Source organism: Hirundo rustica, chromosome 24 (assembly GCF_015227805.2).
Source record: "Hirundo rustica isolate bHirRus1 chromosome 24, bHirRus1.pri.v3, whole genome shotgun sequence".
Lineage (NCBI taxonomy): Eukaryota > Metazoa > Chordata > Aves > Passeriformes > Hirundinidae > Hirundo > Hirundo rustica.
The window spans coordinates 3,352,144-3,365,291 of record NC_053473.1 but is presented as its reverse complement, the minus strand read 5'-3'; the positions used below and the strand labels follow the sequence as shown (position 1 = coordinate 3,365,291).

Genomic DNA, 13,148 nt, shown 5'->3' with positions numbered 1-13,148 from the left:
TCTTTTCCACCCCTTGCCTTTTCCCATGCCACAGGCCTCCCCCTGGCCCCCCTCCCCTTGCCACCACCCCAAGCCCTCGGCTGGCCGAGGGGCTGCGAGGTGCGGGGTGGGTCTGGGGGTTGCGGGGGGCTTTGCATTGATGCATTGATCGCCCATGGTCTCCGCCTGACCTCCCTGCTCCCAGGGAAGCAGTCTCCATGGCTACTGGCCCTTCTCCTTCAGCGCAGACTGTAAATTCCTGCAGGCAAAGCCCAGCCTTGGGGGTGCGAGGGGGGGAGCCGTGAAGGAGTAACCAAAGCCAAATAGAAAGAAAGAAAGAAAGGCTGGGAGAGAGAAAAAGGGCGTTGCTTGGATGGGGCTCTCCTTTCCACTCCCCTTTCCCAGGTCCCCAGCACCAGGGCAAGGCGCCTGCTTCCCCCCTCCAGCACTGCTGCTGCTCCTGCTGCTGCTGCTGCTCTTGCAAAACTGGAATTGGCTGGGATTATTTAAGGGGAAAAAAAAAAAAAAAAAAAAAAAAAAAAAAAAAAAAAGAGAAGGGATCAGAGCAGCCGCCAGAGAGAGGGCGATAGAGTCCACTTTCCTCCAACTGCCCTGGGTCTCCCTCCCTCGCTCTCTCCTCTTCAGCAACACCAAGAGCCCCAAACTGAACCCAGAGCAGCTTTTTCCATCAGTTCAGTTCCCTTCCCTCCCTCTGTCTCACACACGGCAAGGAGAGAGCCCCTTCCTCCCCTTGATTTCCCTTCGCATGCTCAGCCCCTTGTTTCCTTTAAAGCACTAGAAATCCCCCTTCTTGCCCCCGCTCCTCCCTTGCAGACTGGGATTGCAATGGGAGCTTTGCAGATTGCTGGATTTTCCATCCTTTTCTTTCTCCTCCACTCTGGAAACACGCTGGCAAATAAAGCCAGTCAAGGTAAGAGAAAAATCTTCCCTGCTCGAAGGTTTGCTGTTTGATGTGCGAATTGGGCAGCCGGATCTCCTCGTTAGAGCTGGGGTTTAAGTGCAGGCTGGAGAAGGCAGCAGCAGTAACAACAAACAGTGGAGGGGATTTTAAATGTCGCTTGCAGATATTCTCGCCTACTGCCTTGGAACTGGGGTTGGGTTTGTAAAACTCTTTAATGAGTTGCGCTTCCTAGACTTTAGTTTATTTTTGGTTCGTGCTCTTTATCTCAAGGCAGGGGGTGCAGGGGCAGAAAATTAGGGTGGGCAAACAAGTCTGCATCCGTCACAGGCAAAATGTGGCTGTTTGGAGGGGCTTTGGGGGGCTCTGCTGGTTTTGTGTCTGTGAGATGGGGCTACCAGGGCAGCGGTGTGGGCGAGGAGGCTGCTCCGGGCTGGGTTGGAGGGCAGGGGTGGCGGAGCGGGTGTTGATAACGCCGAGAGGCTTCATCTGTGCTCGGGGACTTCACATCGGCACGGGGGAATCTCAGATGTTGGCTGCAGGGGTGTGGGCAGCAGGAAACTTCGGGCAGCTGAGCGCGGCTAAAGCCTGAAAATTAAGGCAGCTCTTTCCCTGTCTCGTGGAAAGAGAGGTATGTCCCATCCTTATCAACTCCGGGCTTTTCTGTTTCACAACTCCCGTATTGAGCCAGAGCCTCCCCTTCCCAGACGTACACACGGAGCTTTATGTATGGTCTATCTATACCTTCGCTTTTCTATAGCACCTCTATATTTAGCTCGGGTTTTTTTTCTATAGACGCGCGCGGGAGTGTGCGCGCCCACACCAGCACACACAGCCCTATACATGATCCTGTTGGCCGCCTCAAAGGGGGTTTTCTCCTTAATTCCCCGCTTTCTCTCCAATCCCTCGGGTTTTCTCTTTCTCTTTCCGTGGCACGGGAGGTTTCTCCAGCCCGGCTCTGGCCGTGCTGTTGTGGCAGCTGCGCGCGTTGGTGCGTACGGTGAGGTTTAAACAGCGTGTGAATGAAATCTCGGAGCGCAGGAGAGAATGGAAAAGATCTCTCGTAGGAGGGTTCCAGCCACGCGCATGGTCGCCCGAGCCCTGTCACTGACGAAGTTAGAAGGAATTTCAAGGCTATTGTCTTATCTGGCTCAAAGTGTTTCTAAAACAATAGGCGACTTCTCCGGAGGGCAGCCTGGGCAAGCAGGAGAGATTTTTCCAGGGCAAAGGTTTGGTGAGAAGGCGTCCAGCTTCACATAAAGCTTTATGATTTAGGCACAGAAAGGAATGCTTAGGTTTTTATCCCCCCTCAAATTATCTTGAGTGTATGCATTGCTTTCATTTCTTATCATAATATTTATTTATTAAGGCCTTTTGGTTTCCAGTTCCATTTAAGCCTGAGCCAGAATTGCATTAAAATAGCAAAGTGAAATTCCATCGTGCAGAGACTTGACAGATCCCTTCAGGGAAGGAGAGGGGTGGAGTGGGGGTGGAGAGAGGTGAGCTCAACCCCGTGCCGGGGTGCATCGCCCGCCGTGTGCCTGGGACAGAACCCGGGTGTCGGGCTGCTCACCAGCCAGGGAGAACTGACCCCTGAGCCTGCATGGAGGGGTTCTGTGGCTGGGGACGGGGAGGTGTCTGCAGAGAGGCGAAGGTTGGTGCCTGTGGAGCTGCAGGGACTCTGGGCAGGGTGGGCCTGGTGCTGGTCCTTTTTGGATGAGTTTGGGCATCATTAGGGCACGGCAGGTACAACATGTGCCTTTCCTCAGAACCTGCTGTCTCCTGGGTTTTCTGGCTGTCACTGAGCTCTTGGAACCCGCTCTGTGTGTCTGGGACATGTCTTAGCAGGATATTTCTCAAAAGCATTAGGTGTGTGTGCAGGGTGACGCCCCAGGAATGGGGCACACATCACCCCAGAACCTTTGCCCTTCTGAGGGACAGCCACCCTTGCCAGTGACTGTCACAGCTTGGTGACAGTGATCTCTGCCATCAGATGGTCTTCTCCTGATGGGATAACATTGTGTCATGGGCTGGGCTTGCTGGCTCATTTCTTGTGCTGAATTACCCCCCAAAGTTTAGTCTGTGGGGGAGGAAGGATTTAGAGAGCTGGCTGCTGGGCCTGGAGGGTGTCTGCCAGCGGACCTGGCTGGCTGTGGAGTCAGCTTAGGGCTAGGGAAGCTCTCCTAGGAGAGGAGAACTGACAGTATAAATCTAAATAACCATGGGGGTTATTTAGATTGGTGCTCCTGACACGCATTCACATCTGGGATAGACTCTACCTGTGGTGCCCAGGCCAAGCTGCCCACATACTGCTGTGCCGCCACTCCTCTGGGTTTGGAATAGATAACATCACCCCAGTCCCAGCCTCTTGTCTGTCAGTTCAGCTCACAGCCTTCCAGCCAGAAGAGTTTGTCCTGAGCTCCTGCTCTCCGTGAGCAGTGCCCTCACCTGCTGTCTGCCAGCATCAGCCCCTCCCTGCGTGCTGGGAGGACAGAGCCGAGGGGCTGGCAGCTCTGCACCACCCTCGGGCAGTGCCAGCCCCTCTGGCAGCACCCTCATCACTGGGAACTGGGAACACATCCCAGGATTTGCCGCTTTTCCCTGCAACTAATTGCACATCCCCTCGGATGATGCTGCGGTGTGGGGCCAGGAGGGAGAGGCAGCATCTCCCTGGGAGACCCCAGCACCCCATTTTGCAGCCCCTGGCATTCCCACGACCCCAGCTCAGGGTCCTGGGTGGGAGGACAGCCTCAGCCCAGCCCAGCGGGCACTCGATGGTTCGTTGGTGCTGTGTGGCTGCCCGGGGCCACAGCCACTGTCCCACGTGAGGGGCTGGTGTGGTGGGATGCACCTGCAAAGCCTACACCGCCAGGGATTATTTTTCTGTTTTTTTTTTTTTTTTTTTTTTTTTAAGGAGTCTAAAAATTTTCCGATTGCAGCGTGGAGATGCTGTTTGATTCCCCTCCCATTGCTGCCAAACCTCCTCCCCCTTGGCCTCTGCCTTCCCACCTCTCCAGCATTCACAGTGTGCGACTGTTGTGCCTGTCCCCTCCGCCCCGCTGAAATATGAAATGTAAAACTGTAAACATTTCACATACACAGTTCAAAGGAGATCTTTGACTGAGGGCGTCTAACGTGCCTGTACTGAGATTAAAAAAGGGGAGGGGGTGGGTAGGAAGAAGAGGTTTTTTTGAAACTGCCAACTGGAGTATAAATATTCAGACACCTTGAGTCTTCCAGTGCCGATGTATTGCTCTCTCCAAGCTGCTCAGGAGCTGGGGGTTCTTTTCCTTTATTTTTATATAGATTTTTTTTTTTTTTTTCCTTTGCAGACAGCCACACCAGAGTACTCAGTTTAGAAAAAGTATGCATGATTGACCTTAACCTTCACTTTCAAAATTCTAAGTCCCCTGAGAGGCTTTAGGAGAAGCTTGGGATGGCAAATAAAGTTTGCTCAGTCTGGCGGCACTGGAGGATGCCCGGGTGTGTTTTGGAGAGGCTGTGTCCCTGCTGGAGATCTTGAGATTGTTGCTCCCAGAACAAAAAAACAAACAAACAAACACATTTTTTAAGGCAAGGCTAGGTCAGTCTGATAAACCAAAGGAACAACAGCAATGACAATTCCATGGGGATATGAACACACTGCTGGCGTGGAGCATCAAACCCTCTGATAGTGATGGAACGGGGTTGAAGTGACCAGGGATGGCACAAGGAGGTGGGATGGAGGTGGAGGGAACATTTCCTACCCAGGGAATGGTGGTGGAACTGGGAACCATCAGGATGACCTGGACTGCTGCAGAGGATGGACAGCTCAGCCTGGCTCTGCCCTCATGGGAGGGGGAAGCATAAGTGAGAGGGATAAAAAAGCCTTTTTGTGGGTCATTGACAGCTTTGGGGAAGCAAAACCCGTGGTGAGGGTAACAGAGCAGGGTCTGGGCATTGGCAGTAGCGTCACCAGGCTGGGAAAGGCCCCAGGTGCTCGCTGTGACTTGTGGTTCCTCCTCTTTCCATACTCCATCATTCCACAGTGCCAAGCGCTGGGGCTGCACCTCCTGTGTCCCCGCTGCTCTCGGGCAGGCTGGGTGGGTGTGCAGGGCACCGGGCTGGTTCGGGGGTCTCTATTGCACCGTGAGATGCAGACAGCCCCTCTGAGCCATCCTGAGCTCAGGTACCTGCCCAGGCACCGCTGGCACCCCACCCTGGCAGCGCCTGGGTCAGGATCTCTGAGTCAGATGACACTTCTTCAGCCAGTTTACAGAAGGCTGCCCTGCAGAGCATCCTCCTCTCCTCTCCTGGCCCAGATCCCCTCCCAGGGGCTGCCGCTGCCCCTGGCCGTGCCCTGAGCCCGTCCTGCTGTGGCGCAGCACGAGTCGCCCTTGCGAGCTCGCTGGACGAACAAATGATTAATAAACTGCACCACAGTGTCTGAGGTGGTTATTAATACCCTGGTAAAAGGAGCTACTGAAGTTATAAAGCTTTAATTTGGCATTAAGGCCCAGTGGAAACTCCGCGTGTCTGCCAACAGCTACACACACATCCCCATACAGACAGGCTGTTAATATATATGCCTATATAAAAACAAAGAATAAAATTAATTTGTAGAAAAAGCTGAAGCGCTTGCAGGAGAGGGGGAAAAGGACGGTGGGTTTGTTTGTTTAGGATTTTTCAGGCCAGTTTTTGCTGTCCCGTCTCATCCCCCCTCCTCAAATTTATTTGGGACTTTTGGCCTAAGGCTAAAAGCCATCTTTTATTATTACTTTTTTTTTTTTTTTTTTTTAAACAAAATAAGGAAGTGAGGAAAGAGCCTCAATCCAGGCTCTAAAAATATACGAGCTGTTGCTTTCTCCCCCTCCTCGCTGTCGGGTGTGACAGGGCACAGGGGTGGTGGCCGTGGGCTCTGCCACCGCCTCCCCCGCTCAAAGCCCCTCCGTTCCCCGGTGGGTGCGCGCCCGTCCCGGGGAGGTGGCGGTCCCCCAGCTTTTGGCACGCTCGAAATGGCAGTGGCGTTGAAACCGTCTGCCTCCGCCGCCTTTGAAATGGAGAATAAAGCTGCAGCTGGAGCGGAACGGGGCCCAACAGCCAGCGCTGGAAAATCCCACCCACAACGGAATAAAAAACGTGGCCCGAGGCGCGGGGCGAGCGCCGCAACCTCCTGCCCTCCGCCGCAGCCCCCGGCCGCGGCCGTGCGGGGATGCTGCTGCCCTCTGAGGAGCCCTGCTCGGCCCCAGCGCCGTGGGACAGGGACGTGGGGCTGGGCAGGGAGCGGGGACACCGTGGGATTGACCCGCGGTGCCCAGCGAGACCCAACAGCTCCATCAAAAGCGAATTCCGCGCCCGGCGCAGAGTTCCTCCGGCGCCCGGGGTTTGAGGCACGATGCGCCCGTCTGCGCCGCCGGGTTTGGGCTCATTTCGGGCAGCTCAGGGTGAAAACCAGAGGGTTTTTTGATTGTTTGTGGAAGGAAGGGATGGAGGGGCTGTAGGGGTACAGGTCTGCAGGGGGATTGGCAAAGCCTCGAAAAATCCCACCTGGATTTAGGGCCTTGAATGGAGCAGGTCCCCTGGAGTAGGGGGACAGGCAAGGCACACTCCAGTGAGGAATTAACAAGAGCAAATAGGGATAGGAGCAGCAGTAAGGATTTTTTTATTAAAAAAATATATATAAAAAAAATCTTCACTTGTCTTGAAGATGAACCCTCTCACGTGGTGGCAGCAACTCAGAGCACCTGCAGTGAGGCCACAGGCAGCTTTTTGGATGGAGAAAATTCTCCTGCAGGAAAAAATGGGTTGCCCTGAGAGAAAGCCTTCCCTTTCATGGGAAAATGCTGCTTGTGTTGACAAAAATGTTAAAAAATAAGTTTTTCAGAGGGTTTTACTTTCATTCACTACATCATTTCTGCAGGATACTGAGGAGCCAAAATTTCAGCATTCTAAAATTGGGATCTTTGCCAATCCTGGGGTGCCCAGGAGAGTATTTATTCACTCTTCCCACAAACACAGTTTTTTTTTTTTTTTAATAAACTTGTAACCTTTCAGGATGACTCTAACTTTGGAAAAATTACAGAGTGGAAAACTGATAATGTTTCCTTTTGTACTTTTGCTGCTGTGTAATCTTGCCAAAGTTAGAGAACTTTTGAAGGTACAGAATGGGAAAAAAGAAAAAAGATGATGCTATACACGTGTGAGTGGGAAAGGGCCAGAGGTGCATTCAGTGCCTCGTGCTTGTTGTTCCTGGTCTTGAGTTTGAGAGCGCAGAAGGAAAAAGAAATAGGAAATAAAATTCCCCCCAAAATGAGGTTCCTGGCAAAAGGCTGGGAAAGTTTCAATGATGTGATTGATGCCTGGTGGATGCTTCACGTTCTGGGCGTTTTTAGGGGAAGGAGACGGGGTTTGATGGATGGCCTTGTACTCTTTGGGTGCTGGTTCCCTCCTGTGTGCCAGGGTGGGTGCCCGGGGTGCCAGACCTGACAAATGTCACCGTGGCACCATGACTCGAAGCATCACATCATTTCTAACTTTGGGGGAACACCTGAAGGGAAGCTCCCATCCGTGCAGGGCCAGAACCAGGATCTGCAGATCGAGCAGACCTTTGAGTTCCCATGCACACCGTGGCCAGCGCTTGGCATCCCCCTGCTCCAGCGCCACAACCTCCCACCACCCCTCTGGGAGCCCAGGGAGGGATGCAGGAGCCTGAGGCGAAGTCCCTGGGATGCTGAACGGCCACACTCAGCTCCCCAAAGGGACAAGAGCCCCGTGGGACCCCTGGCACGGGCAGGGGATGGCGCTGGGTGCTGGGGGAGCCACCGTGACCGATGCCACGGCTGCTGTCGGTGCCAGCCAGGAGCAGGGCCCTGGACCCCGTGCAACCCCTCCATCGTCCCCACCGTGGTGGGTCAGCCTCCAGGCGGTGATTAATGGCCCAAGGGAGGCCGTGGTGGCCGCGGGCCATGGCTAATGTCAAATAACAAATATGAATGCGGGCTGTAAATATTTATACAATGCGCAGGCACGTGCCGCCTCCCTGGTGCACAGACAAAGCTCTCCTCCTCCCGGCCGGGTGACTCACATGTCCCGGCAAAGAACCGCCGGGGTGGCCGGGACAGGGCTGGGGGTGGCCGGGACAGGGCTGGGGCTGGCGTTCCTGCGGCCGTGGCCCCTGTCCTGCAGGGCTGCCTGCCCGCCCGCTGCTTGCGGCGATGTTTTGGGTCTCTGGGGAGCTCTTGGAGCGCTTCTGTTCTTGGGGCTGTTGAAAAGTGGATTTTTTAAAGGAGGTTGAGAGCTTTGAAGCCTCATGCTCCTCCTGAGGGTGTACAGGGAAGCTGGAGGGACTCTCAGGTCCTCCTTCCCCTGTGAGAAGGTTCCTATCCCCGTGAGAGGAGGTGGAGGCAAATCCCTCCAGGGGCAGCGCTGATGCTCCCCACGTGGAGCTGGAGCCTGGGCTGCTCTGGAGCTCTGCGCACACCTGAGGGGCTGTGGGTGATGCTCAGCCCCCACCTGCTCCTCAGCAGCCTGATCTCAGGCTCTGGCAGCCACGGAGGGGATGTGCCCGCTTCAGGGCACTACATCTCCCCGGCTGCCAGAGCAGCTGAACAGCCTTTTGCTCACAGACCTCCACTCCAAGCGCTCGAGGCTTCTCCATTTCTCAAATACCATTAATGCCTCCACTCCCACGGCCTCCTGTCACAGCAAACCCTTGGGCATTGCTGCTTGAGGCCGCTGCCAGCACGTGCAGCCCTGGCTGTGATGCCCTGGGTGCCACGGCACTGCATCCCAGAGAATTGGGCTGAGGGGCAAAGGAGGTTGGGGATGATGCAAATTTTATCCGTGTCCCCAAGGAAGCCTTGATGTTTTTCCCAGTTCTCCCTCCTGCTTCTCACTCCTGGCTCCCAGGTTTGTTTAGCGTGGTCCCTGCTAATTCTTACACATTCCTTGGTGCCTAAGAATAGAAAGCGGTGACGATTATTTAGGTGCCTGGTCGGCTCAGGAAACAGCTAATTGGAGACAGAGACTTTCACCTCTGCCTGGGCTGGCTCCAGCCTGGACTGGGAGCACCAGAGCAGCATTTCCTATCATCAGACACATGAAAGGACCAGGGAGTAGTCTCAGGGTGACGTGTTCAAGAGGGGACACAGGTTGTGCTGTTTTGGAGTGGACCCAGCGATTCACCACATCCAGAGCCCATCAGGGCTGGCTGAGGAGACAGAGGCTGCTGGGATCCATCACCTGGGGTGGTGGCTCCCATGGGGACAGGGGGTAGAGGTCCTCAGCTCTCCCCTCTGCTCCCCTCACCTGTCCTCTTGCAGATGTTGATGAGTGCGTGGAGGGCACCGACAACTGCCACATCGATGCCATCTGCCAGAACACACCCAAGTCCTACAAGTGCATCTGCAAGTCCGGCTACACCGGGGATGGGAAGCACTGCAAAGGTAGGGACACACCGCTGGCAGAGCCAGAGCTGAGGAGTGACAGCCCCTGCAGGTCAGAGGCCAGCACTGGCCCATGTAAAAAAGCCACTTGTTCTACCCAGCCCGTTGTAAACCTTTTATTCCCCTTTTCTGCCCCAAACTCCTGGCCTGTTGACGGTGCATGGGGACAGAGAGGACTCTGTGTCTGCTGGTGATGGTGGCAGCCATTGTCCTGGCATGGTTGGAACTGCCCATGAAGGGTCGCTTGGGGCTTGTTTTAAACAAAGCTGGGCTTATTTTCAACAAAGCTGGGCTTATTTTCCTGCAGGATTTCTGACCCTGAGGCTGCAGAACGGTGTTAGCAGCTAAAACATAAAAAACTTAAAAATAAGATACAAAACAGACATATAGATGATGTGAATATCAATATAGATGATGTAAATATCAATATAGATGTAGATACAGGTGTAAATGTAGGTGTTGATATAGATATAGGCATCTATCTATCTGTAGATACAACTGAGCGGGGAACAGGAAGAAAATGGGCTCCTTGGAGCAGCAGCAGCAGGAAAGCAGGATTGGGGCAGGGGAAACATTCTCAGCTCTTCTCGAGGCAGGTTCAGGGTCAGGATGGGCCGAGTACAAACAGCAGAGGGATTAAAGTGCTCCAGGCACTGCAGGGCTTTGCCATGGAGACGGGCAGCTCTGCCAGCACCCAGGGAGATCCCAGGAGGTTCCCAGCACTCTGCACCAAGCTACAGCTCTCAGACACTGGGTTAGCTGGGGGTCCAGCTCCCAGGCTGGGGAGAATGGGGATGTTTTTGTAGGGTCTGGAGGGGTGCTGCAGGTGATAATGGAGCTGACAACCTGCTGCAATAGGCAGAGCAGAAGGCCCCAGGGCCCATACCCAGCTGGGGGGTAAGGATGCTGGAGATGGGGTGCAGCACCCATGGCAGGCAGCATCTGGGGCAGCCCTGCAGCTCTCCCGCCTTTCTTCTCCCCAGATGTTGACGAGTGTGAGCGGGAAGACAACGCGGGCTGCGTGCACGAGTGTGTCAACATCCCCGGCAACTACCGCTGCACCTGCTACGACGGCTTCCGCCTGGCGCACGACGGCCACAACTGCTTAGGTGAGGGATGTCGGCGTGTGGCGGCTCCTCAGCTGCTCCAGCGCCTCAGGACCGACCTGCCGGCTTTCTTTGCCGGGCTCTTCCCAGAACACAACACCCCCAGACCTGCTGTAGAGCCCTGGAACCGCAGTGGCACTCTCAGGGCGCTAAGCCAGCCGCAGGGATGTTCTGTGCTGCAGTGGCTGGCTGGGGACAGGATTGCTCCCGATACACCAGGGTGGTGCCAAGGGAGGATGGATGCTCCATGCTGGGAGAGAAACTCTGTGAGTGGGTCCGTCTGTAGGCTGGGAGGGTTGGGGTGAGGCAAAGCTGGGAGAGTTGTGTTTGAAGTCACTGGGGGTGAGGCACGGGCTCCCCACAGCCGCATCCTGCTGCGGGCCAGCGGCTCTGTGCCGCTGCCGAGGGCAGCACCAGCTCACCCGGGCCCTGCCGCTCGCTCCGCTCGTGCTTGAGGTCAGCCCTGCACCTGCCAAAATAGATGAGTTAATAGCGAATATGGTGGTGGGGATGGGAACCAGCGAAGGGACTGGATAAATAATCCCAGGGCCAAGACAAACCCGGCATCTGCCTACGGAGCGGCCGCGCATCCTCCCTGCCACTTCCCACCGCCCCGAGCTCCATCCGGCCGCGGCGGAGCCAAAGCTCCCGTCGGAGCCCCGGGGCCCACGGAGCTGCCCGCTTCCTCCCGCGGCATCCGCGGTGCGAGCTCCGGGGCACGGAGCCGCCCGCCTCCCCTCTGCCTGGAGCTCATGCTATTCTCTAATTAGTGTCTGCAGAGGGGTCATTAATGAGCTCATCACTGGGAGGAGGAGGAGGGGGAAGGGATTATGGACACATACGCTTTGCATTAACCACCGTCACCGGGATCTTTGCAGCCTCCTCGGGGAGGGGGGAGATTTACACAGCTGGGAGGAGGCGCGGGCGGGCGGCTCTGCCTTCCTCTCCCGGGGGAGGATGAGCCCGAGGAGAAGAAAGGAAAGCTGGACGTCATGTGTTTACAGAGTTGGGTGGGAGGGGATGGAGAAGGCTGGGGAGCAGCCGGGCAGGCGGGGATCTGGGGGGAGCGTGCTGGCTCCCACCTTGAGCCTTTCCTTAGCTCATCCCAGCATCTCATCTCTGACCCTGACGTGCTTTGCCCAACCTGCCTGCATCCCCTTTCAGCCATAAGAAGGAGAAGCAGAGCAAAGCAACGTGTTGTGCCTAAGCTTTGCCGGTGCCATGGGCAGCAGCTGAGCTGGGCAGGGGTCAGGTATGTGCCCACCAGAGTCCACTGGGCCCTGCATTGCCCAGCTTGGGCGACCTTTTGAACCAGGACAGGAATTCAAGCCCCCATCCTGACACGGGCCCTGCTGGCTTCTGCCCATCTCTGTTGCCTTTAATAAAACAGGTATTAGAGCGGCGGAGTCTCGTTTCAGCCATCGGGTTTGAACGGCTGCCTCCTCATTTTTGAGCAGAGCTGCAAGGAGAAGTTGCAAGACATTAAGCCCTTGCTCTAAGCAGGGGGATTTGGGAGCGGGGTTATTGGTATCTGCAGGACATAGCTTGGCTGGGATGAGCGCTGGAGGAAGCCATGAGCTTCCTGCCGTCGCAGAGGACGTCCCCTTATGCCTGGCTGCTGCCCAGGTGTCAGCCCTCACTGCCGTGTGGATGAGAGGGTGTTTTCAACTCCTCCTTTCCAAGACAGCACGTTTGTGGGGTGCTCCTGGGCTCTGCTGCCCGGCCATTTCCAGCTAGAGTTTCTACCCTGCTTTGATATTTCTGAGCATCCCCTCAGGTCTTGCCAGGGGCTGGGGCACAGTGCAAGGCACCCACACTGCTCGGGCATCCATCTGTCCGCCCAAAAGCAGGGGGTTTTGGTGCGTGCTGTGCTGTTTGGGGAGGGGGCCGGTGCTGGGGGCCCTGGGAGCCCCCGGCGCGTGCCGTCACTGAGCCGCTATTCCGGCGTTTCCGGTGGGCGATGCTGCCTGGGCTCAGTTTTCCCCACAGCCGTGGCTCTGCAACGCTCGAGTTCACAGGAGGTTTTCTTTGGCGTGGGGCCCCTCGCTTCCCGGCCCGACACCATCACCCGGCCCCAGCACCGCGGGCACAGGGGGCAAGGGGCGGCCACGGCACGGATTTATCTCTGCCCGAGCTCAGCGTCCTGGTTGCTCTGGCAGCTCGGGGCACTGGTGAGTTCAGCTCGGACCACTATTCCCAGAAAGCCTCTAGAGAGAGCAATAGGCAGTTACTCTTCATTAAATGCAGGTTTTGCAGGGCTGGAGCAGCCTGGGGGCGAGGGCATTGCTGCTGCCACGGGGCCACATCTCAGCCCCTCGCAGCCTTGGCTTGTTAAACCAAAACAGGTGTGAGGGCAGCCGAGCAGCAGGGCAGGGGATGCGAGTCTCCTTACAAGTAATTATCCCTGCTCTGGGCTAGGGTTTCCCAGCTCCTCCTAATGAAGTGCAGGCATCTCCAGCTGGCGACAGGCTCTGAGGGGCTGGGAGCAGGGGCCGGCTGCAGGCAGCATCCTGGATGAGCATCCCGAGTGCTTTGGGTTTTCTGGGACAAGGAAAACCCCTTTCTCTGTGGTCTGGTGTTCCCCTCTGTAAAATGAGGCCATCAGCCAGGGAAGCTGTATGATCCCTGCAGCCACTCCTTGCCCCTGCACCATCAAACATCCCCCTTCCTTCCAGCTGGGGAATCTCAGATGTAAGGCAGATGTAAGATGTAGGTGGCTGC

The 13,148-nt window shown here is 56.0% G+C and overlaps 1 protein-coding gene across 4 annotated transcripts in view; it reads left to right on the top strand.

Annotated features, from left to right (window-relative positions):
* Positions 1-605: 605 nt before the first annotated feature.
* The window catches only part of SCUBE3 (signal peptide, CUB domain and EGF like domain containing 3), a 31,913-nt gene continuing 19,370 nt past the window's right edge, over positions 606-13,148 (top strand). For 2 of the 4 annotated variants that reach the window (XM_040085784.2, XM_040085783.2), the window contains exons 1-3: positions 606-910; positions 9,199-9,321; positions 10,305-10,430. In XM_040085784.2, coding sequence (XP_039941718.1) covers positions 826-910; positions 9,199-9,321; positions 10,305-10,430 — 334 coding nt within the window. In that variant the 5' untranslated portion in view covers positions 606-825. Of the gene's footprint in view, positions 911-9,198; positions 9,322-10,304; positions 10,431-11,462; positions 11,680-12,920; positions 13,137-13,148 lie in introns of those variants that run through there. The other 2 variants (XM_040085786.2, XM_040085785.2) reach the window with 2 other exon arrangements.